We start from the raw sequence: 26057 nt of genomic DNA, 5'->3' as shown, positions 1-26057 counted from the left end.
ATTGGGCCTAAATAATTTTAACCTGTCTTTTAAATATTCACTTTAATCTTGTAGATATCATAGTAAAGGGTTGAATTGATTTATAAACAAAATTGGTTCAAACTTACCTCAATAGTGTATGTGGTCACCGAAGCAGAGCCCTCAAAGAAGAGATAAAACATTGCAGGACAAGTCCTGACCTACATACAGTTCGGGGAATTTTCAGTGACTCAACAAATAATTAGACCTAGAATGAACTATGACTGGATTTGAAAAACCATTTAAAAAACCGATAAGAAAATCGAGAAAAAAAGCAAACATTGAAATCAAATTATCAAATTGCCGCATGCGGACAAATAAAGGTCACAATAGACAAAATTAATTTTTGCTTAAACACCGTTTTCCTACTCTACTTGACAATTCGAGTAAAAAGTACTCACGCCTTAAAACCACTCAATTTTTTAGCTCCGCTTCCTCTTTCGGCTTGACTATAATCACGCTATAATTTGACTTCAAAAATCATTAAAATGTGAACAGATGTTTAAAAAAATATATAGCCAGAAGACTCCAAAATCAACCCAAAGAAAAATACATCCTAAACCTAAGCTAAACACCAACTGAAAAAACTAATAACATCTTTATATTCAATTTGAAAAAAAAAACGAGGAAACAAACTACCAGGGAAAAGGCAAATTAGGAATTTTTTACTTGGAAAGTTTTCATTCGTTGCTGCTTCAGATGCATTGTTTATAATACATTGTCTGCTATTATTTAAGTTTGTTCAACAAAAAAAATCAGGTGATGGGAAATCATAAACAACGGTAAATTCCAAAAAGGAGAAAGGCCGAGCAAAAGAAAAGAATTACAGGACGAAATCTAAAAAATCAGTAAAATCATTTAATATATTTCTAAAAATTGCGAAGTCTCAATCACTGCTGTCAGCACACATTCACAAAACAGTCATCCTGTATCGATTGAGCTCTGATATGACAACCAAACTCATAGGAAAACACTTAAAACATGAGCAAGAGTTAAAAAATACAATAATGCAAAATTTGAACTTGGAAAATGTGTTCTGTCAAATGTTCATGTAATTTCACTTAGTAATGGCAACTCCACTACCTACTCTAGATAAATATTTCAGCATGACAAAATATTCTGAACGGTAGAACCAACAACAGAATTAGACAAAGTTTTTCAAAAACAGAAAAAATATGCGTTGCCCAAAGTTAAGACCATCTTCCTCTACTAAAAAAAATGTAAACTGATATTAAGAAACTTAAAATCTCACAACTATAAATTAAAGATAATCGCAACCTAAAAAAATTAACCAAGACAATAACAAAAAAGGGTACAAAAACCGTAAAAAGCGTTTAAATCACAAGAAAAGCCTACAGAAATTTTATATAAAACTTTAATATGTTGTTGAGATGGTCAGAACGTTCACCAGAAAATCACTTAACACAAAAATCAAAGGAAAAACTTTAAAAAACTGTTTCGAAATAGCCGCACGTAACCAATAAATTTGGCTCGCTCAGCAAAAAAAATTTTGCCTTATATTTTCATTTTGCTTTCTTTGAAGACTGGTATGAACAAAAACACTAGCTCCTCTTTCGTTCGCTCTAATTTTTTTTCAACAACAAAAGAAAATCAAAATTTTCGCACTTGCAAAATTGTCTTTTACATCATATTTCAGAACAACTGGACCAAATAACTGTACCAAATAACTGGACCGAATAACTGGACCAAACAAAAAAAAACAACTGGAGCAAATATTAACAAAATATGAAAAAATTAGAAACGTTTTTTTTCTCGTATTTAGTGTTTTAAGAATTACTGAAAAAACCAATTCATGTTGACGAAATAGTGACTCTAAGAAATCTTCAGATGAGTGAACACAGAGTTTTTCTGTAGTAATCATTGACATTCAAAGTAAAATAAAAAAGACGAAAAAACGAAGAAATTGGCAAAAATCATATCTTTCTTAGTAAAAGAACCTCATAACCAACTTCCAAAATTCTGAACTGTGGGCAACCATATCCTTTTAGAAATCATTAAAATTCTTTCATCCACCTTTTGATTGCAAACAATGGTTCTTGTTATTGACGAGACCCTTTAACAAGAAAACAAAAACAATAAAACGGAGGCAAGAACTCAAAAATTGACTGACTTTTATTTGGAAAAAGTACAGCGTATCAACCATAGAAAGTAATGAACCGGTTAATTTAGATACCTAATATCAATTTTGGCAACATATCGGACCTGTCATTAATGACCTTAATAAATAAGACAAGAGTAAACTGTAAAATCCATAAGTTGCAAACAATATTCTGAAAAATATTAGTGTCAAAAAAAAGAAAACATCAACAATTTTTTTTATTAAAATGCTTATTTTTAACAGCCTAGGAAAAACCACTGAGGAGAAAAAAGGAACCCAGAAAAGTGGAGCAAATAATCGAAAATTTCAAAAGTTTATTACTTTTGAAAATTTCATTATTTGAAAAGCGATACTTTTCAAGAGTTTTGAAAACAAATCAAGTCAATGTTATAAAAAACACCAGCCAAGAACGAAAACCATTTATTAGGCTCTTGTGCGCTTCAATAGCAACCAAATCGACCTGTAATTAAAAATAATAATTAATAAGACAACAGAATTACAACAAAAAAGGGGCAAAAATCAAATGCTCATTTATATTTTATGCCAACGAATAGAGTCAAAGTTATAAAAAGCATTAGCTGACCTTTGCTGAATTCAATCAAATGCAAATAAGCACAATTAGAATAAACAGGTGTCATATTAAAATTGCAAAAGAGAAGAAACACTGAAAACAGGAGTCAAATTGACGCAAATGAAAAAAAAATTGCTTTCAAAAACAGAAATTTTGTTTAAGTTCCAATTTCTGACTCTACATTAAAAGTAACTTGAAGTCCTGCTCGCTTGTGCCTCCTTTTAGAACTCCCACGTGATTAAAATCATCAATCTAACTTCACTTCTCACTAAGTGGCAAAAGTTTGAACAGATCTTAAAAAAACATGGAAACGATACAAAGAAAACAAAAAACAACCCATTCTAATGACTAGAACCTACCTGAATTTTTCATAAAAATTATAGAAAAAAAATTTGTTGTAAATTCACGATGCAAAAGTTCATAAAAATTGTAATAAAACTAGAATAAAGTACCTATTTTTATTTCATAATACAAGGGCACAAAAAGCCGAAGAAAAATCCATTTAGGTAGAAAGAAAGGTATATTGAAACGCTTGAAAAACACATTGGAATTCATAATAGGCTAAAAAATGAGTGGCGAAAAATAGAAAACACGAAAAAATGCAAGAAATTAAGAAAAAAGACAGATGAGAACTGTTTCGTCATAGTTCCCAACAAGAAACATATTATACAACAACAAAACTGTTCTCACTTGATATCTTAAAACTCCGTCAGTAACAGGCCTCTTTTCAAATCCTATTGAGCCAATAATACAAAATATTCAGCAAAAAATGGCTAAAACCGGCCTGAAATTCAGCAAGATAGCTGAAAAACCTGCAAATGGGTGATAAAATTTATATTATATAACAGAAACCTGAAAAAAACACTATGAAACCTACCCTGAAAAATTATACAATATCACAACCAAATTTCTAAATAAATAACTAAGAAAAAAACTTTTAAAAAAGCCGTACGTGAAAAAAAAATTGCGATTGCTTACAGAAAATTTTTTACAAATCAATTTCTCATTCTCTCGTAAACAGCGGTTTGAACAGAGGAACGGTTTGAACGGCTTATCACAGGAATAATCACCATGTTGTTCAAAAATTTCCAAAAACATTTCTGTCAGGAAGAAATTACCGTTAAGGCCTCTTAGAAAAAAGCAAGTGCGCATGATTTCCACAATTAGTTGTGTTGCTGTTATGAAATTAAAAATTTAATCAACAAGTCATCAAAGAAACTATTCGATTTCCTTTCGAACTTTCGAAGTCAATTATTTTACTCAAAATTATGAAAATGATTTCAACAATTTTTTTCACAAGTCGGTTCTCATGTGTTTTCTAATAATCGCAATTTCTGAGGAGAAAAAAGGAACCCAGAAAAGTGGAGCAAATAATCGAAAATTTCAAAAGTTTATTACTTTTGAAAATTTCATTATTTGAAAAGCGATACTTTTCAAGAGTTTTGAAAACAAATCAAGTCAATGTTATAAAAAACACCAGCCAAGAACGAAAACCATTTATTAGGCTCTTGTGCGCTTCAATAGCAACCAAATCGACCTGTAATTAAAAATAATAATTAATAAGACAACAGAATTACAACAAAAAAGGGGCAAAAATCAAATGCTCATTTATATTTTATGCCAACGAATAGAGTCAAAGTTATAAAAAGCATTAGCTGACCTTTGCTGAATTCAATCAAATGCAAATAAGCACAATTAGAATAAACAGGTGTCATATTAAAATTGCAAAAGAGAAGAAACACTGAAAACAGGAGTCAAATTGACGCAAATGAAAAAAAAATTGCTTTCAAAAACAGAAATTTTGTTTAAGTTCCAATTTCTGACTCTACATTAAAAGTAACTTGAAGTCCTGCTCGCTTGTGCCTCCTTTTAGAACTCCCACGTGATTAAAATCATCAATCTAACTTCACTTCTCACTAAGTGGCAAAAGTTTGAACAGATCTTAAAAAAACATGGAAACGATACAAAGAAAACAAAAAACAACCCATTCCAATGACTAGAACCTACCTGAATTTTTCATAAAAATTATAGAAAAAAAATTTGTTGTAAATTCACGATGCAAAAGTTCATAAAAATTGTAATAAAACTAGAATAAAGTACCTATTTTTATTTCATAATACAAGGGCACAAAAAGCCGAAGAAAAATCCATTTAGGCAGAAAGAAAGGTATATTGAAACGCTTGAAAAACACATTGGAATTCATAATAGGCTAAAAAATGAGTGGCGAAAAATAGAAAACACGAAAAAATGCAAGAAATTAAGAAAAAAGACAGATGAGAACTGTTTCGTCATAGTTCCCAACAAGAAACATATTATACAACAACAAAACTGTTCTCACTTGATATCTTAAAACTCCGTCAGTAACAGGCCTCTTTTCAAATCCTATTGAGCCAATAATACAAAATATTCAGCAAAAAATGGCTAAAACCGACCTGAAATTCAGCAAGATAGCTGAAAAACCTGCAAATGGGTGATAAAATTTATATTATATAACAGAAACCTGAAAAAAACACTATGAAACCTACCCTGAAAAATTATACAATATCACAACCAAATTTCTAAATAAATAACTAAGAAAAAAACTTTTAAAAAAGCCGTACGTGAAAAAAAATTGCGATTGCTTACAGAAAATTTTTTACAAATCAATTTCTCATTCTCTCGTAAACAGCGGTTTGAACAGAGGAACGGTTTGAACGGCTTATCACAGGAATAATCACCATGTTGTTCAAAAATTTCCAAAAACATTTCTGTCAGGAAGAAATTACCGTTAAGGCCTCTTAGAAAAAAGCAAGTGCGCATGATTTCCACAATTAGTTGTGTTGCTGTTATGAAATTAAAAATTTAATCAACAAGTCATCAAAGAAACTATTCGATTTCCTTTCGAACTTTCGAAGTCAATTATTTTACTCAAAATTATGAAAATGATTTCAACAATTTTTTTCACAAGTCGGTTCTCATGTGTTTTCTAATAATCGCAATTTCAAAGTCGTCGTCAGGACTCTATGAGAACTAGAGCTATTCTCCTTTCTGATGCGCTGATTGACGTCTTCAAAGTCTTTTTCGTTCAATCAACTCTCAATTTACACAATAAGGTATTAAAATCTTCAAAGACGTATCAACAAAGGTAACAAGAAAACACCTTCAAACCTTGCCGACTAAAGTCGTGCGAATTGCTCTCAAATGACTAAACTTTGTCAGTAGCTAGCTGAGGCTTGGGAAGGCTAGCTTTATTTTAATTGAGTGGGGGGGGGGGGTGGTGAGCCAATCCAGCGGAGGTGAGCGCAGTTGTGTTGGATGGCGACTAAACGTAGGGGCCAGCGTGCGAGGTTACGGGTGGAATGGAGGGGTCAAACTCTTAGAGCAGCCCTTCGCACAATGAATTTATGTCTTAAACACTTTCCAGTTCAGTGAATCGCATACTTAGAGACAAGTGATCAGTGAGGATCCAATGAAACTGAATGTCCTCCTGGCTTTTGTGTTTATCACGTTTTTGAGGAAAGAATGGGTCTTTCCCATTATAGCCCCCCCCCAGCTTTGTGGTCAGATAACCGATAGCCCCCCCCCCCCACCCAATCATGGTAATTATACCATAATGGGGGCTATAATTTTATGGGGGCTATAATGGGAAAAACCAGAAAAATTAATTAGTCAGATGAAAAAAACGAGAAGACGAAAAATTGGTAGTGCGAATTAAAAAACGCGTTAAGAAAGACCAGCAGGACTAATTAATTATTACATACTTCGTTTGAGAGAAATTATTATTCAACAATCTTATACAGTCAAAAACGTAATAGTCGAAAAATATTCGAAGTTCTTTAAGAGGTGACCGAATGCTCTCAATGTACATATTTACAAATAGAGATCAACATTTCACATTATTTACAATTCATGATTATTATTATTATTAATTTTAAGCCAAAGATGATAGATCAAATCACATTTGATGTTAAAAATTACGTCAGATATACATAACACCTCAAAACTGTTGCCCAAAATTAAATCAATCCAAAAATAATTACTGGGCTATTATTGGGTTCACAAACCTGTCGCTAATTTCTGTTCTTATTTTGTACAGTTAAGAATTGAAAAATATCTCAACCCTTGGTAGTACAGGTCCATCAATTTAACAATGTTTTCTCTTTTGAAATTTTCCAGAGAATTTTTTTTTGTCAAGAATATTTTCACTTTCTTACTCCCTGTAAAAAAAATGAAAACAAATTTCCTTTGAAAGTGTTACAAGCAACGTTGTCTGATGGAGTACCAACGAATGAAATGTTACGTTTCTGAGATGTTATGAATATAGGTTGACTTGATAAAGTTTTCATGAGATTAAGCTAAGAGAGGGTTGCGTGTCTTTCAACTGTAGAAATGACGTCATCTTATGGTCGAAGTCGATTGGTCTGTGCTGAGGTTCCCTGTAGCTCACAGTCATGTTGTTGCTCAAATAGTGAATCAACTCACATTTCTCCTCAAACTGTTCAAGTTTCTGTTTGTATTTCTTCTTTTTGAAGTCAGAAGCAGAAGGATTGTTCGCTAAACAAACAAAAACAACTGGGTTTAAATTACTGGTCAACAGACAAACCAGTCCCAGACAAAATAGTCCCGAATAGCAAAATATTCGTTAGGAGGCTCTTTCGTCTAATTTTGTACAATTACTGTTCAAATATTTAATTACAAAATTTAGACCAAAATAATGCCGTGAATGGTGTGTTTATTTTATTTTGTTGTTGTTTACCCGGCTGGGGTTGTTTACCTTTAAGGTGGAATGCGACGTATACTAATGCACTTCTAGTGGCACTTAGGAAGGGGTGTTTGGGTTTGTTGCCTCCCACCGCTGTGAGACTCTTGATGATGGCAGAGGCCACTGTCTGTTCCAGGTATCCCAGCATAGGCAGTCCAGTCACTGAGAGCGGCTGCTTCTTAGGGGGCAGTTTGTGGGGAAGAGTCAGGTTCCAGTACTTTTCGGGCAGTCTGAACAAGTAACAGCAAATGTTGAACATTTAGAGAAACTAAACGCAGTAAAAAACCTCGGAAACGTCACCACAACCCACTTTCGTTGAATCATTTATCGTCTTTCTTATTGACATTTGTTCAAACGCTTTGATGATTATTCAGGTCAAATTGGAGTGGGGATTTTGGTCACGCCGAAACAGAAAACGTCGTTTGAACAAAAATTCGCTTTCTCCATGGTGGTTTTTGTTCGCGCGCGACGGTTTTTTTCTAATCGATTATGAGCCAGAAATGATTGTCAAGATTTTAACAAGGTGTTCAAAGACATTTTGGCTACTCAGAAAATTATTTCTTAGTTTTTCGCGAATTGTCAAGATGTTGCCTTAAATAGCTAGATGCATCATTTTCCCTGGTGACTAAAAGAAGGAGTATAAACATTGAATGTGTGTGCTGACCTGAGGAACTTTTCCAAGTTCTTTTCGGATGAGAAACAGAACAGTTTTTTCCTATACTCGACCACATAATTGTCAGCATCTCCTGGGATTATTGCCTCGTATCTGAACAAATAAAAACATAATCGTTATTCAACTAAAGTTGGCTACCATAAGGATCGCAGTGCCAGCCGTAAAATCGGTTATGTGTAAAAAATGCAGTCTTTAGTGTTGAAAAAAACACCAATAAGAAACGCTATTTTTACCGCTACGCTATTATTTACTAATCTCGTAAAATCTAACAACATAACATTATCACTTTATTATATTTTGTCCAGTTACTAAAATGTTAGACACAATAGCGCAGCTATAAGTTTATTAGTGATCTTTTTGGCTCTGTACTTTTGCAGCTCATCGCTAGCATTTCGACCGCTCGATCAAAATAATTTAAAATATATTGAAGTCGAACTTTGGTCAACTATTAATGTTGGCTTCACTGAGTATTTCAAGAACCTTCTAGAGTTCATGTGACCAATAACATGACTGATCGTTAGCTTTGCAAGATCAAAAGTTTGCAAAATATTATTAGAAGAGCATTTAGGCTTGGTTTGGGGAAAAAGAAAAAAACCATTTGATGCCTCTGTCTATGTAGCCTGAGCATAATACCTCTTTTTCCCATCCAAAAAGGAGACTGGGTCGTATCCCTGGAGCTCTATCCTCTTTGGGAACATGGCCTTCACATCCAACTGGCTTCTCCTTCTGGGTAACTCGTCCTCAGGAGGGAGAGAGTGGGGGGCCAGAGGAGGCACATACATTACTGCATTTAAATAAGAGAAAGTGATACAACATCTATCAAGCCAAACTGACTTATTAATCAAATTTAGCCGAAGAATTGTTCATATTGTTACCTAAATTGTCCAATATAAAGCCTCACAGCTATCAAAAGGAAATACAATTAATTTATCATAAAGGAAGAAACAATGAAAATAATTTTAAAAAAACAGCTGAGTTAAATTCGGAAAACTTTTAAGTTCGGACAATGCATTATAGCGAGCGTCATTAAATCAATTTATGAAAATTTTTTTAATTACAATTGCGCCATAAAATTTAAAAAAGGCTCTCTCCCCCATTATATTTCCAATTCAAGGGGTATAATTATGTTAATGGGGAGGATGCTAAAAGTTATATGAACCCAATAAGCTTGGGTCGGGGAAGGGGTTGGTTTATAATGCAAAAAAGCCTAAATATCTGACCAGCATTCATGAGGAATTCGTCCAGTTCCATCTGGGTTGCCATCTTGTAGTACTTCCCTCTGAACTCAGCAGCCAAGTCCAGGTTGGGCTGAGTGGAACAGTCACAGAACTCTCCTCTCAGAGCCAGACTCACAGGACAGTACTGGCCAAACACACCCAGACGAGACTGGAACTCTGTCGGGGTTATGCAGAGGTTCTTGATTGAAGCAGCACTACCTGAAATTTAGTGAAGATGTTTTTAGTGCAATTAAAATTTCATTTTATCAATTGCATCAATTTAAGCATTGCGCTAGTCCTGTCATCAAATGGACTAGTAAAAAATAAAATTAGAACCAAATTCCGACTTAATGTCTTCCAGATATGGAATGTCAGTTAAGATCGGATTCAGAAGTAAATATCAATCGGCTGCTAATTCCAATTGGCACCGGTCTGTTCCACGGCACCAAACCAAATCAAGTTTATATCAGTACGAAATATTTCTCAGGTTGGGTCTTTCCGATTAAAGCCCCCTCCACGGAGGGGCTAATTGGAGAGGGGGCTATAACGGGAACTCCCCCCCCCCCCCCCAGCATACATTGAACGTAATTATGGGGATCTCGATTGGTATCTTTTATTATTTAAATTTAATCTGGCCCTGGAAAACTATATCGCCATTCATTAGCACAATCTGAATTTCAATCTGATCTGATGAATCTCAGTCTGAGGAAATATCTTGATGACATCTTGAAAAATCTTGCTTAAAAAGGTCAAGATTATAAAGGTCAATGTACAAAATTATGAGATCTAAGTATGTGTTCCAAATAATATAAAGATTAACCGTAAACATTTGTGTCTTTCCCATTATAGCACCCCCCCCCCCCCGCTTAGTGGCCAGATAACCTATAGCCCCCCCATCATGGTAATTATACCATAATGGGGGGCTATAATTTCATGAGGTGGGGCTATAATGGGAAAGACCCAAACATTTGAGTGATGAAAGTTCTATCTAAAAATCACCTGAAGTTCTATCTGACCTTGATAGGTTCTGTCCATGTATGTCTGTGTGGCCCTGACACTCTCGAATGCAATCTGTTTGCTCTTCTCCCCCACCCACCACTTGCTCATGGTTCCATCCACAGAATGGAAGTTGTCGTGTTCCCTCTGGTACCACTCTATCACTCCAGTCACCTCCTTCTGCCACGCAGTCAGGCGAATTGACAGGATCTTGTGGGAATCATGCAATGGCAGAACCCTGCACATCCAATAGACATAATCAATAAAAGATCGCAACGAAGCAAAACTTAAAACATGCATTTGCTCATTTTAAAATGCCGAAAGTCTGAAGTAAAAATACAGGAAGTTTCTATTTGTTTAGTCAGAATTTGACTTCCTTGGACTTTCGTCCTTTTCAAACATGCAAGTTGCGTGTTTTAAGCATGGTTTGTGACTCTGCAGAAGACACTTCGATATTCTGGCTTGATATATAAGTGACAGAAGTTCTCAGTGACTTCAAGCAGAGTCATATAACCTAAAAGAGCAAAAGCGTCAATTATCAATATTCCTCATCTTTGAACTTATGCTTTAAAAGCCTCACCTCGTCGACAATTGAAGCAATTGCAAAAAAATTATTGACAACTATAGAAAGTCAGCCATAAGTGACATTTTATCAACTCGAAAAAAAAAGGAATCATTTGAAACTTTCTCGAAATTGTTTCTCGGGCATATTTAAGAAATTTGGGCTGTATTTTGCTTACTTTACTTCGTGTTTCAAATGGAGCCGAGCATAAATATATCATAGAAACTAAAGCAGCTAAGCAGCTCAATGAAATAGTGACTTCAATATAATTAACATTTATAGATGCCACAGAAAGTAAACAAGCAGCAGTGATGATCAGAAATTATTCATTCGGTGCTGCAACCCCCCCCCCCCCCAACCAAAATCGTTCGTTCATTGTGAACAAAATTATGCGTGTTTTGGCACTGATAAGTATTTGTAAAACCACTGATTGACAAGAGGCGGGTCCAACAACTATTAATTTTGAACTATAGCTGGTATGGTCCTATTCTACCCCCCCCCCGGGAAAGGAAACAGTTTCACTCATTCTACCGTGAATAACCAATAAAAGCTACAGTGAAAAAGAGAACTAAAGATATAAAATGAAATAATAAATCATACGCTCTATCTGGAAGTGGCGGACTGAAAATTCAACAAAGACCAAACTTAAAATAAGATCAATAAATTAATCTATGCCATGAAATAAATATAAATGACAACTTGAAAAATAATAGTCCATAAAATCATATTGATGTGTCCCGATGACCTCAAAATTTTTATAGTTTAGGCTCGTCACGTTTTCTCACAAAACTTGCATAAGAGACCTGTAACCTTCTAATGAATCTGATAACATTTTACAGAGTTCGAAAAAGTGTATGCTATAAACAGTATATCAGCATCCTTCTCAACTTTATTCTCTTCGTTGTCGTCAAGACCTGAAAAAAACTCCCCTTTACCTGTCAGGTGATAGTCTGTCTTTGGCTCCTCGGATGAGAACCTCGTCAGTTGGGACTTCAAGCTGTATGACTTTGTGTGGCACTATATGCTGTTCATTTAGCAGTTCTATCTGTCTCTGGGTCACTGGGTACCCGTCCAAGATAAAACTACACATTAACAAAAACCATGTTTGAAGGAATAAACCGACAAATGTTGGAAGAATTGCTCTCGAACGAGGCGGGCAGAAAAAATTTTTCCCCCACCGCTATTTGAGACATTAAAAAATTTAATTAATTATGAGTTTTTATTCTTACCTGACCAAAGTGGGGAGAATAGAACATATTTCATATCTGGAAAACTAACATGAACTGTTGAAAATTGATTTATTAAACTGGTGATCTGTTGTTTTATAAACCTAGTCATGGTAACCAAGTTAATTGTTAATTCAAAATTGCAAAGTAAAAAAAATTGAGACATTGACCTCCCAATCCTTAACCACCTGCACTAACCACTCGTCTACCAGACCCTAATTATTGCTCTGCTGCAACCAATTTTATAGCAACGAGCTTTACTTCGGAGTGAGAGCAATAGAGATCACTCAAAAATGAATAGCGAAAGCGTGAAAAAGTCACTTGAGAAGTCAAAGAATGTTCTAGAAGAAAAGCGCAAAATGGTCAAGTAAAAATTTTTCATAAAAAACATCAACACGTTTACAATAATTGCTATGAACTTTGTTCAAGAGCAATTAAAAATCTGGAGTTGAAATTGTTCAATTAAAGTGAAAATAACTGTTAAAGTTGAATCGGATTTTTTTCTCTCAGCATTGCGAGCTGAGAACGTTTCAATGGCTTAAATATGCAAGAATTGATACTCAATTAAAAGCAGAGCAGCGATCACATGTCGAGAATAATGTAAATGGCCTTTTTGTGGCCAGCTGTTTCAATTTGACCTCCCATTTAGAGCTTTCGACCTTTGGAATTTAATAATTTAGGCATACTTTATCAAGGGAAAAATCTATGGATTTTTTGTATTCCAATTATTGAAACCAAAAAATTGTCAATTTGCTGAGTTGAAACCAAGAAGCTGAGTTCAAGAATTATATGAACTTCAAAAATGGTTTTAAAACTGGATCCAAGAACCCACCCTCTAGTTTGGCACTTCATGTCCAGTAGCTGGCACTGTAGAGCCTCCACGGCCAGTTCATCCGGGAGGGCTTTTCCGCGATAGAGAAACTCGTTCATCTTTCTGGCCAGTTCACTCTTGGGCAAATTGGTCAAGATGGTTCGAATTGCCTCCCCAATCGAGAGTCTCATCATACCAAACTCAGATGCAAATTTATTCGCCACTGAAACAGAAAATTGAGAGGGAGGTTAATGTCTGTACATGAAAAAATTATCGTAAACTATTTCATATTGCAGCTTGTTTCACTACCCTAACGAACAGACATGAAGACTTTTTTAGCATCATAAGTGAACAATTAATGCTTGTTTTCACAAAGATGATAGTTTTCATCGCTTCATAAAAGGTCAAGAACAACAGCTACGTATATACTATTGTAAATCTGCTCAAAGGTAGATAATTATAGAAAAATGTGAGCGAGGATTCAGTTTCAAAAAATCTCCGCCGGTAAAGTTCGAGTCGAGACAACTAAATACAGAGAAAACGTATTGACATTACAAACCTGTTCTCATAAAATTAGTTAGGTATAAAGGCATCACGATATGGAGAGTCTTTAAGTTTTCTTGAACTAAATTTTGCCCAGAAAAACATATTTTTTCTTACATTTAGTTATCTGCATTACTTTTTATACGTTACCATTGCCACGGTATCATATATCTGACATTGGAATTCAACTGCTTTTTTTCCCATTTGAGGTCCCATTTCACTGCTCAAAACTTAGATATATTTCCGTCAGAAGTTAACAGGGAAATTCTCACGTGTAGTTTTGCCAGACTTGGGTGGTCCTATTATCGCAATCTGGATTGGTATGCTGGGTTTGGGAGGAGGCTGGCTGACATATCTCCTCGGCTGGTCCATGAAGAGAGATCTGTTCTCAGATGAAGACATGAAATAGACGTGTTGTCTATACACAGCTGCGTAGGTGGGACTGGCGGCTGTTTGTAAAGGTTGAACACACGCTTTCTTGTTCAGAAGGTCAACTGGGTCCCATCTGAAATTCAAGTCGGTTTTCTTTAGTTGATGGATGATTACAATCACAGTTAAATAATATCTAATTCGTGCAAATTTAATATACCAGTTCCATTAACTGGTTACTCTTCTAAATCAATTCTTGGGTCTTTCTTATCATACCCCCCCTCCTCCCCGCTTAGTGGGCATATAACATATATACACCGGTAATCTATCAGAAATAATACATTGTTAACCGTTAAAATCAACACTGCTTGTAGTATTATAGTGCATACTCCCATGCACCAAAAAAATACGACAATTTTTAGACATCTAGTGGGTACGGGCATCAGCAGACCGCTGTCCATGGCCATGCCTCTCATCCGCTGTGGGATGTAATCCGGACACCGCGGGCTGGTTATCGCGGCGATGTCTCGACGCGCGCCCACCGGGGGCAATTTAAAATACGGGTATCCCAAAATTTTTCGGCTTACTTGACCTCATTTTCAAAATTCGGCTTGCTTGACGGCCACCATGTTCACCCCATTGCCGTAAATATACAATAACGTGGGGCTATAAATCCGTGAGAGTGGGGGCTGTAATGGGAGATACATCTTGATTAAGTATTGAATATACATCACCGCAAAAAATGAAGTTCAAGGAACTGTTTCGCTTCCACTGACAGAAAATAAACATCCATAATTGATAAATTTCCACCTTAAGAATGTTATGTATCAATTGTAATGGTCATTCCCACGTATTATTAATTAATGTACTACATAGGAATATCAGTGCAAAAAGACTCATTAGTTTATTCACACATGAGCCTCATAAGAGCTGAGACTATCCCTTACAATTTAAATATACAATTATAAAAGTGTAGAAAAATTTGGGGCACAAATCGTAGGGGTCGTAATATACGGGGAGGGGGTACTGTATCTACAAGGTTCAATAGTTAGTGCTGGTTTTATGACCAGAGCATTTATTTATGAAGGAGGAGAGTAATGTTTAGGGGTAATTTCCAATATTGATCAAAAGACCCGGGCTGACCACCACAAATCAATCTTAGGTGCTATATCAAAGTCTTGTATGGTGCTTATGGTTTCCTAGATACCATATCCGAGATCATAAAAAGTTCGAACTGTGAGAAAATCATCAAAAACGTGCTGCTCTGCTGAAACTACCTTTTAAATGTAAAATCTTAGAAAACCTCCCCAATTTTATATCTGGCTTCTTAGAGACCATACCAATATCATACAAGAAATTTTGCCTAGACTTGGATGGAACCATATATGGTCTTTGATATGGCATCTAAGAAAGGTCACTCTGGGAGTCACCCTAGATTAAGATCTGACCTTCCAAATATGGATGGGTGTTTGTGCCCGGAGTTGAGGAGTCTCTTTGCGAGTGCCATTGACACGGGGTACACTCTCTCGAAGATACTCTCTCTGCACGTGATCATCTTCTCAAGTCTGGAGTTGATCAAGTACCGCACTATCTTCACCTTTCGACCTTCAAACAACAAAAAATAAACATAACCGACTAAACGTCGGAAGAATTAAGTCGCTCTCGAACGACTAGTGGGAGCTCTAATCAATTGCAGCCTGCTTCAGTCGGGGGGGGGGAGCCTAAATGGGACTAAGAAGTTCAATAGTGGGCTTCAAATAACCACATTACCACAGAGGTTAACATATACCACTATTAAGATTTAAAGCAAAAAAATGGCACCAGTTTCGGCGCAATTTTCATTTGACTTTTAGTATTAAATTGCCACCAATTGAGTTCAGCTGCTTGAAATTGTGATTGAGAGAGAATTTTAGATCAAGCGAAAAGCAAAAAGTCAAGGGCGTAAAAGTCACTCGAAAAGTCAAAACCGCCAAGCGAAAATTTTGCATAAAAAAGACACACGTTTACAAACAATCCAATTGAAGTAATCGATTTGAAATTGTAATCTGTTTTGAAATTTGCAATGAGCAAAAGAGGTGATTAAAGTATTCCTAATTGAACCCTATATGGACATTCAGTTGATATATTTTTGGCAAAATGATCTTTATTACGAGCTGCATTCAAAATCATATTCTTAATAGCTTGATCTGTCTATTATTGTTCAAAAGTTTCTTTTGTTCAAAATGGGGCTATATATATATATATATATATATATATATATATATATATATATATATATATATATATATATATATACGCGAGGTTGGCCTTTTTCTGCGGTCAATTTTTTTATCGCATCATTTTATAGCTCTAAGAATCAGGTATTGATTTAAATTTAAAAATTTCTGTTTTTCGAGAACTTTTAAAAAGGGGCACACAGGAAAAATTTCGGAGTGAAAAGAAAAAAAGGGGGTGAAAGATCGCGTGGGGGGGATCGAATGGGGGGGGAAAGATTGCGCGGAAAAAATTAAAAACAAATGAAGAAAATTGTAGTAAAATTCGTTTCATTTTCAAGCCCAAAAATTAATGATTTAAACTATTTGACCAAAAACTTCGAAGAAAAACAATCAAGGTGAGCGATTCGGTCAATTGAAAAATTAAAAGTTTCACTGATTGTGAAACTCCAAAAAATATTTAAGAAGTTTAAAAAACTCATTTTCTCTGTATTTTTCAGTTTTTTATGAAAATTAATTCAAGTTTCTGTTTCTTTGAAAATTTAATCCAAATAGTGAAAGGATATTAAGGTAAAATTTACGTCATTACTATTAAATAACTGCCGTGTGGGCCACAATGTTCTACATGTTGGACACAAATAGAGGCAGAGTGTAATCCTACAAAATCGAACAAATTACGCAACATTTGCAGCGAATTGGGCGTTTGAACATCTTCTGAACACAAAAACACTTACAGTAAATCAAATTTATAATCCATCTGCAAAATTTAGAAAAAAATGGCCCACTGAGCTCAATAAACACCAAAACATAATTTTTCGGAAAACTTTTACAAAGTTCATTTCAAAGTTTAGAGTCAAAATGCAATAGCCTCAATAAGTTCACAACTCTGTCTAAAAAAGACAATATAGCCCTAAATGAGCGACCACAAAACTTGAGTTAAAACAAATTACCTAAATTTCGAAAAAAAAATTGGCGTCAGGGTTTGTATTAGTGTGTGCGCGCCTGTTTGTGTGTAATGTGTGTGTTTGTATGGTTTTTCTAAAAGATTTCCGCTGTCTGAACAAAAAGACTGCACATGGCTCGGCTCAAATATTACGACATTCAGAAAAACTTTGATCAAAATTGTGCAAAAAAATGACCACGTGATTATACATATGTTCACGCTACCACTGATTCCAGTTGTTCACAAAGGTTTCAATAGTAAACACCTGCAGTGATTTCCATTTTGGGAATGATGAACTCGTCCAGTGCCTCAATGACTCCCTGCATCTTGTTGTTCTCATCCTCGAATCTCTCAGTGATCTCTCCCTTGATACGCTCCAACGCATCCGACTCTTGCTCCTCGTCCTGCAAATAATCAACGACTCAAAATATTCATTTTGAGTAGAACATACCGTAGTAAGGCACGTCTTTTTGCATAAAATTACCTTGATATAACTCGACAAGAAGCTCTTCTTGTTCAACGTTTACTTGGCTAGAGACGTGAAGCCTTGAGGAAGAAGAAAGAACGTGAGAACGGGTTATGAGAAATTCCCAAGTTTAAGATCTTAAGACCAGTTTGTGTTTTCTCTTTCTCAGCACACTAAATTTGCAAGGAAGAGATGATGGTTCGAATCCAGTACTGGTCCGTTTCCATAGGGTTGCGTCAGTTTAGACCCCCCCCCCCCCAAAAAAAAAAACTATTTTATGTTTTGAGACCTCTCATAGCTAATGTTACCTCTTCCTCCTCGGCTTCTTCCTCTTCAAACTCTTCGGCTAAAATGGCTTCAATGTCGTCTTCTTCTTCATCCTCATCATCATCGTCAACCTTCTGCTTCTGTTCAAACACATGCAAACTTGTATCACAAGAAGCGATTTGTGGAGACATCCACCGTGAAACAAACTCCCAAACCTATCTTTGCAATGCAACAGCAGTACTTGTAAATATAAGATTTGACCGCAAAAACGAAAAAAAATGTCAAAAAACACGATTATTACTGTTACAAAAAAAATTATAACCGAAGGTGTTTTAAACACCATTTTTAATAACAGTTTATTATAACAGTAAAAATCGTGTTTTTGACATTTTTTTTCCTTTTTGCGCTCAAATCCTGTATTTACAATTACTAACAGCCATTTTGCAAGATATCAATACGGGAACTCTTATTTGCAACACTCTGGATTACTCCGTAGTCGACGGTTAACTCTACGTAGTCTTAGTCTACTAACGGAATAAACTAGTCTAGTAAACGGATTTTTCGACGGAAGAAAGTAATCAAATATTAGCTTTTATCGTGAAAATTTTAATAGAAACTTTAAAGGGAGTCGATTCCCGTACCTAAGGCTCAGTGACAATCAGTACTGATTCAGAACAGTTTCAGAGATTTTTCAAGTTTTAGTACTGATTCAGGAGGATTTCAGGAACAAATGTGACGTGATTTCTGAATTTTTCTGAATCAGAACAAAATTCAGAGAGAATTTTGTGTATTCTTCTGAATCAGAAGATAATTCAGAATGAATCACTGAATTAGCTCTGAATCAGACAAGTTCATTGCAAAATGTGACCTGAATTAGACTCTGACTCAGTACTGAATTTCAGTTCGGGTTAGATCCGGGTTTGCATCTCGCAAGACCATAAATACAAAACGACAAGCCGTTGGTTTCAATCTACAAGGACAGACTTGAGCAATACATTTGTGATTGCCAATTACAGAACAGAATTGATCAAAGATTGAAGTCATTCCTTCTCATATGAGATAGAAGAGATAATTTTAAATAAGAATAGACACTGAATACCTCAAATCTATAAGTTAAACACAAGCCACTATCTTGTTTTGTGTCTCCAAAATCAGAGACACTTTGTGACGTCACCAAAGTGATCTTAGATCTGGGCGGCTTCAGAAGTCGCTTCATCAGCTGCAGTACTTGCAATGGATCCTAACACATTCTCAAATGTATAAGGGCATTAGTGCATATAGGGGTTGTGAAGCCGCAATAAAAAAACGGTAGAAATTGATTCCTTCCCCCGTAGAACATGGCTATCCATAATTACTAGCTATAATTTTATTTATCTTAAAGCTATATAAAAATTTGCAAAATCTGGTCTCGCCTCTAATTAGGCTTAAAGAGTTTTGTTCACAAATATTAATAAAAACAAAATTTTCTCCACGAGTGGGAAGGAAATAATTCTACGTGTTGCTTTTAACGCATATCAATTAGCAGACAATAAGCAAATTCGTTGTGACCGGCGAATAAGATCGGAACATGAAACTGAATACATGAATTGAAGTCCTCTTACATTTACGTGACTCTAAATAATAGAACATTTTGACTGTGACGCAGCACCATTTTTAAACTGAGGTGGCTGAAAAATGAAAATTTCTGTGCAAATGAGCCGCAATTTCCCAAAGTTTTTGTAATTTAACAGTAGGTTGCTCATTACGCCGCAAAACGTACTTGAAAATAAGCAAATTCGCGACCCATGTTCTAACATTACAATTATAAGGAGCGCGGAAAACAGTGACAGTAAGGCGACTGTAGTTCAAATTTGAGAAGGTTTGAAAATATCGGTCACATTTGTCCAAATTTGTGTTTTGAGACATTGTTGAACGAAAACTACTAACAAAGTGCCAATCAAGAAGAAATCACAGAATTTAATTTTTTAAATTAAACAAAAGTTTTTGATTTTACTAATTGCAGATTAAAAATTCGAATCGGCGGACTAAACGTACTCATGATATGGTAAGTAACAAAATTTAGTTTCTAAACAATGTCTCCGATCATTATTTGAAAAAATTGAGAATTCTAGCTGTAGTATAACTGAAAAAACACCGCGGAAAGTAGCGACATAAATTGTGGATAAATGTGACAAAGTATTGTCACATTTGTCAACAATTTTGTACGCTTTGCAGCGTAATGCTCATTTTTCTTTGAAAGACAAATCTTGGATCTTTTCCGTTTGTGCCCCCCAGCTTAGTGGGCGCATATTATTTGCAACCCTCAGATGCACGTGCAATATTTTTACATAATGATTTACTATGTAATGGCACGTACTCTGTAATTGGGGGCGCACAACGTACTGGGGGGCACAAACTGAAAAGATCCCAATTCTTTCCCGTAATCTTCTTCTTTTGTACCGAGTAAAAACTCTCTATACATATCTTATCTATACTTGCATTCCAACCATCCCACCCAATTTGTTAATCGGATAAGAACTTTTTACCAGACGTGCTTTTTTTCATGCTGATTTTGGCCGATCGGTATCTTTTGCGAAGAGATGCAAAATTATATCAATGAAAAACTCTGGAAAAACTGGATCACTTTTTGAAATTCTTCTTCAGAATTATTGCGGCTGAAAATTTTCAATTTTTCACAATCTCGGCTTTTACAATTCATAGAGTAAAATTATATATTTCATTAAACTCATATAATATTGATTAGATTTACAGTATAGAAATCATACAATGCAGCCGCTGATATCAAATTCTATCGAAATAAAACAAAAATCGAATTAAACGAAGAGAAGAAGCATAAAACAGCGATATTAACCTACAAAAAGCAAAAATTTCACAAACATCAAAAACTTATTAGTTTTAAAGCATATTTATTAATATAGCAGTTTACATTTAACTGAGTCTGTACATAGTTCTTCTCAATAAGAAACAGGGACAAGATCAAGGCACATAAACTATCCAAGAGAAAATAAGCTCAACTGAAAGAGTTCAATGTGAAAAAATTCAATAAAGTTAATTCGTTTTTTTTAAACTATTGCTTGAAAATATAATTTTCGAAGCAAGTGAACAAGTGAAGGACTCGTATATCTCTTTGAAAGAAAAAAATGCCGATGATCAATCCTATAATTAGATTTATTTCGCCTTATCATCTTGCAATTTTCCATTTGCATGGGCGCAAGCATAATATTTCGGCAAAAAATTGACATTACATCATTTGTTTCCTAATTTATCATAAAAAGGGGGAAATATAATAAGAAAAATTCATTTTATTGGCAGCTGTTTAAAGCAGGAGTAATAGAACTCATTTTGCTTTCCAAAACAGGAATTAAATTCTTTTTGAATCCGCAAAGAAGTTGTTGCTTCATAAAAATTTAAAAATAGGAATTTATTATTTGCTCAAATAATGGGAGAAAAGGCCAAGTTGAGATCGCAAATTGCGCAACTCTTTTCTTTGTTTTCTAAAACAAGCAGCAAAACTCATATTAGAAGCAAACAAATTTGTAATATAGTGTATAGTTAATCAAATCTCTAGCATAGTAAACGCCTGAATTTGCTGAAAACCTAACTGAAAACACGAGGATTTCTAAGAATTGTTTTTTATTTGACGGGTTAGAACATTACGTGCGAATTAATTCATAAAACAGACAAAACTACAATTCATACAAAACTAATATCACTATAAGTGCGATAGCGACCCACCAGCTGTTCTCGCGCTATGTTGCAACTTGGATAATTATCATATCGAGGCTTCATTTAGATTAACATGCTAGGAGTGTGCGCGGAAAAATAAATCTCTCCTTTTTTCCTGATTGGTCGAAAAATCGCTCGCCCAAATTCTATTCAACAATGTACCCTTTGCGAAAGGGCAAAAAAATTACTTTGAATTGAGACTTCATTTCTCAGACAGTCAGCGTATTTACAGCCCTTTTATTCATTAATATTTTTTTGCCAAAAATTCCAATAAAAAAAGCAAATTAGACTATTTTTTTTTACAGATAATGCCTATCATAAGGTCATAATTCTGACTCCAAAAATAGAGAAAAAAAGTGTTATAACTTGAAAACTTCCGGAAAACGGAATTGTTTATTAAAGAGAACTTCCAATTTTTATTTTTTTTTTTAAAAAAAAGGAGAATTTGTCCCCTTTACCTGGTAGAGTATGCCCATTTACAATTCAAATACGGATACCTAAAAAAATGTGAAGAGAAACGATCAAATTAAAAATCAAAAAATGAAAGTATAGGCTGAACCCTGCTCTTATAATCCAAAGAGCTCACAATTGATTATAACTCTTACCCTTCTCTCCTCTCGCCTTGCCTCTCTTTCTGCGAGAAGTTCATTTCGTCTCTTTGTCATTGCCTCCTCCTAAACACACTCAATGATCTCTCTATACATATCATGGGACAAAACTGAAGCAAAACAAAACCATGTCATTCAAAATTTATTTGTTGAAACTTTCGGCCGTTTTCGGCGCCACCTTTGTGTAGAGAAAAAATGGATAAAAAATACCATAGTACTAACACATTTTGTAAAAAAAGACACTAAATGGCACACTTTGAAAAACATTATGGTATTAATAGTTTTTACATATGATAGATCACAGAGCCAGTATTTTTGGATTTTGAATCAAAACAAATACGATTGCAAACTTATTTGTGGCTTGACTGATTAAAAATTAAACACATGGGGTAATAAATTAAATCTACCTATTGACAAAAAATATTAAGAATAAAAACACTGTACACAATGCAATGAACAGATTCAATGGCTTACACATTCATTACTTAACGAAATATCCGACATACTTATTCCGACCTGGCACTAGTAGAGGGGGGGGGGGGGGGGGGGTACTCTCAAGTCGAGGTTTTTGGTAAATTTTTGTAAGAAAAGCGGTGATTGCGGTGACGATAAATATTTCACCCCACTTCACCGCATTTCTTACAAAAATTCACCGCATTTCTTACAAAAATTCACCGCATTTGCTTTCCAACGTTTACTCAATCTGATTTAAATTCACAAGAAATATCACAAGAAGCAGTAACAGTTGGTGCAGTGGAATAAGCAGTAGAAGGAATGCAGGAGGAGCGAGGTTAGATCCTGGGTAGGGACGAGTCTTTTTCGTAAGAATACTGAAAACGCGGTGAAAATAAATATTTCACCGCGATTCACCGCAAAAAGATGTAGTAAGAAATACGCGGTGAAAATTATTTTCTTTCACCACATTTCTTACGGAAATTCACCGCCAAACCTCGACCCGGGTAATTATTACGCGTGCAAGTTTTAGCGATCAATATATTTCATGTAGAAAAAATGAGATGCATTAATAGAATTACTATTGAACTTAAAATAATTTTATTGGGCGATTTCTATCTGTTTGTGGAAACTGTAATCAATCATGAAACAATTTATAACAATTTTTTTTCCTAAATTGTGCCATTTTGAACCATACGATGTTACTAAAAGCTACTATTAAAAGATCTCAATTTAATAGAAGGCAACCTTACCAAACCTCGTAGTTATGTTCAAACAAAAAAATGATTGATTTATTCATTTTGGTAACAAAAGTTAGAGGTCATTTCAGCGAAAACAAAAACAAACAGTGTTTCAAATAAAAAGAGCTTCGTACCTAAAATATATGAAATGAAGCGTGAAATAGTTGCTCAGCTACACGAATGAACTGAGTCTAAAGAAGTAAATTCTATAGTATTTGAGTATCTTCGATATCCTTCGATTATTTTCACGATTTTCTCTGGGTAATTTTCTCCGAAAAGGATGAACGCAAAAATGACAATAATGCCAAAAATATGTTTCTAAGATTAAAGAGTCAATAAGGGATGCCGAGTTGTCATCTTCTACGCGTTACAGATATCGCCAAACTTATTGACCAAATTTTTTCATAAAAATTAAGTTGCAAAAGTAAGCAAAAAACTGTAGTTACGCACCCTCTCCTTCTGTTTCTTCTCCATCTGTTTCTGCTTCTTAGCCAACTTCCTGTCTCTCCTCACTTTCCACTTTCCCATCCTGGGAGGCAGGAGTCTATCAACGACGTCCGAGTCCTCCGTAGAGAGAACCAGTGCACAGTCGGGGTAGAGACCCACTTGTTGCAAATATGTCACTTCGTCTTGCAGGCGCGGGAAACCCTCCAGGATAAACCCAGTTGACCTAAGCAGGTAAAATTGAAAATATTGTCCATTCAAGACTGCAGTCAACTAATGCATTAAAAATACTGAGTGATGTAATCATCGGTAAATTTTGACCAAAATCTCTTGAATACAAAAAATCTTTATGAGCCTTTTAAAATTTAGTCCTAAAAAGCAACACCTTCTTGCTCAAAATATAGCTGTCAGTAGTAAGAAACCAGTACACCCTATGACACTTTTTGGCACATTTTACCCAAACATGTTCGATCATGCGCGCGGATGGAAAGTTCTTGGCAATTATTCCCTGTTTGTTAGGATTGTTGCCTGAATATGTAATATACTTACTTTAACTCCATTTTGAAGTAGACAGGTACCTTCTTTGTTTATAAGGATTAATTATAGAAGCTGGTAAACTGTAGAGAAAACTGTTTTTACGCACGGTAAGGAAGCAAATAACTATGGGGGTATCGTGCAATGGGGGTAATGGAGTGAAAATCCCATAAGGATTATAGGGTATAGCTTTTGCATGGGAGTAAAAGGTTTTAGCAGTTACATGTAGAGACGCTACTTGGTAAATTCCAGAAGTTGAAAATTACATTCCACTTGTTGCATGGAGATAATAGGGTATAATTTTATCTTGCGGATAAAACACGTAGAACTGATTTTCTGCAAGCAAATAAAAGAGCAAAGATTTGAATCAGGATAGAAGGGAACAGAATTGTATGTGGGTAATAAGGTAAACAAATTTTTTGCCATGGGGATAAAAAGGTATAGATTTCAGCCTTTGCAATTAAGTAATAGGGTGAAGATTTGATTGGGTTTAATAGGTTAAAACATTGCATGCTTTAGCGGAATAAATTTGCCAATGGGATAGTTAGATATAGGTTTGACTGACTATCTGCAAGATAAGGATAGGATTTGAAAAAAAATATTAGGATTCAGATTTGCATAGGGACAAAAAGATATAGAATTGTCATGTTTAGAATGTGGTGTAGCTTTGAATAACTACGACATATTATATATAGGAAATAAATTTGAATATCTGCACGCTCGTAACATGGTGAAGATTAGTACCAAGTTTGCTTGGTTTAGTATTCATGGAGACAAAAGGGGTATAGATTCCAATATCTGCACACAAGTAAAAAAAAGAAAGTGATGATTTGAATCTTGATAAAAGCTTGTAGCATCACACAATAAATATAGAGTAAATTTTGCCAGGCAGATAGTAGCGTATATAATGGATTTTATGCAATTGGAGGGGTGGGGGCAAAAAGTTTGAAGATTTGAATCGGAATACTAGGGTATAGTACTGAGTGGGAATTAAAGGTAGGTTTTATCAAGATACTGTTTTATAGATTTCAATAATAGCAAGCATGTAGTTTGAGTAACCATTTGAATCGGTAAGGTAGAGTACGGTTTTGCATGGAGGATAATAGGGTATAGTTTTGCCATTAGAGTAATATACCAGTGCCATATAATTTTTTAAAGCAAAAGTTCAGTCATTGGTGAACATTAGTTAAATTTTGAAATGTATTAGTTTTGGAGATATGAAGTACAATAGAGTCATTAAAGGTCACCTGTACATCATTATTTTTCTCTCAATGTACAAGTCCCAGAGAAGATTTTCGTAAGTAAAAGTTGATCGTTTAGTAAAAACTAACACTAAACGACATGAGAAAAAATCAATTTTGCTCATATAACATATATATGAGTCATCAGAGGTCAATTGTACATCATTTTTTCACTCTAAATGTACAAGTCCTAGAGAAAAATTTCATAAGGAAAAGTTGTTCCATTAGTGAAAACTAACACAAAACTACTTTCAAAACATCAATTTTGCTCATTTAACATATATATGAGTCAGCAGAGGTCAATTGTACATCATTTTTTTTCCTCTTAACGTACAAGTTCTAGAGAAAAATGTCTTAAGGAAAAGTTGCTCCATTAGTGAAAACTAACACAAAACTACTTTAACAACATCAATTTTGCTCACATAACATATATATGAGTCATCAGAGGTCAATTGTACATCATTTTTTTCGTCTTAACGTGCAAGTTCTAGAGAAAAATTTCTTAAGGAAAAGTTGTTCCGTTAGTAAAAACTAACACAAAGCTATTTTAAAAAACATCAATTTTGCTCACATAAC

The 26057-nt window shown here is 34.8% G+C and overlaps 2 protein-coding genes across 2 annotated transcripts in view; both read right to left on the bottom strand.

The window, feature by feature from the left end:
• Nucleotides 1–26057, bottom strand: part of LOC142344931 (NEDD4 family-interacting protein 1-like) — a 98738-nt gene that overhangs the window by 42690 nt on the left and 29991 nt on the right. The gene's annotated exons all lie outside the window — the stretch shown is intronic.
• The window catches only part of LOC142345144 (adenylate kinase 9-like), a 163123-nt gene continuing 144033 nt past the window's right edge, over nt 6968–26057 (bottom strand). Inside the window, exons 30-44 of the mRNA XM_075397232.1 lie at nt 23713–23932; nt 22067–22135; nt 17777–17875; nt 17268–17406; nt 15295–15451; nt 13750–13982; nt 12956–13157; nt 11833–11979; nt 11498–11518; nt 10356–10573; nt 9343–9558; nt 8756–8906; nt 8114–8215; nt 7462–7679; nt 6968–7241 (exon numbers count right to left, since the gene is read on the bottom strand). Coding sequence (XP_075253347.1) covers nt 7030–7241; nt 7462–7679; nt 8114–8215; nt 8756–8906; nt 9343–9558; nt 10356–10573; nt 11498–11518; nt 11833–11979; nt 12956–13157; nt 13750–13982; nt 15295–15451; nt 17268–17406; nt 17777–17875; nt 22067–22135; nt 23713–23932 — 2404 coding nt within the window. The 3' untranslated portion in view covers nt 6968–7029. The remainder of the gene's footprint in view (nt 7242–7461; nt 7680–8113; nt 8216–8755; nt 8907–9342; nt 9559–10355; nt 10574–11497; nt 11519–11832; nt 11980–12955; nt 13158–13749; nt 13983–15294; nt 15452–17267; nt 17407–17776; nt 17876–22066; nt 22136–23712; nt 23933–26057) is intronic.

This window comes from Convolutriloba macropyga, chromosome 8 (assembly GCF_964194025.1).
Source record: "Convolutriloba macropyga chromosome 8, txConMacr16.3, whole genome shotgun sequence".
In the NCBI taxonomy this organism is placed as follows: Eukaryota; Metazoa; Xenacoelomorpha; order Acoela; family Convolutidae; genus Convolutriloba; species Convolutriloba macropyga.
Note: the sequence above shows the minus strand (reverse complement) of the source record. Positions and strands in the feature narration are given on the sequence as shown.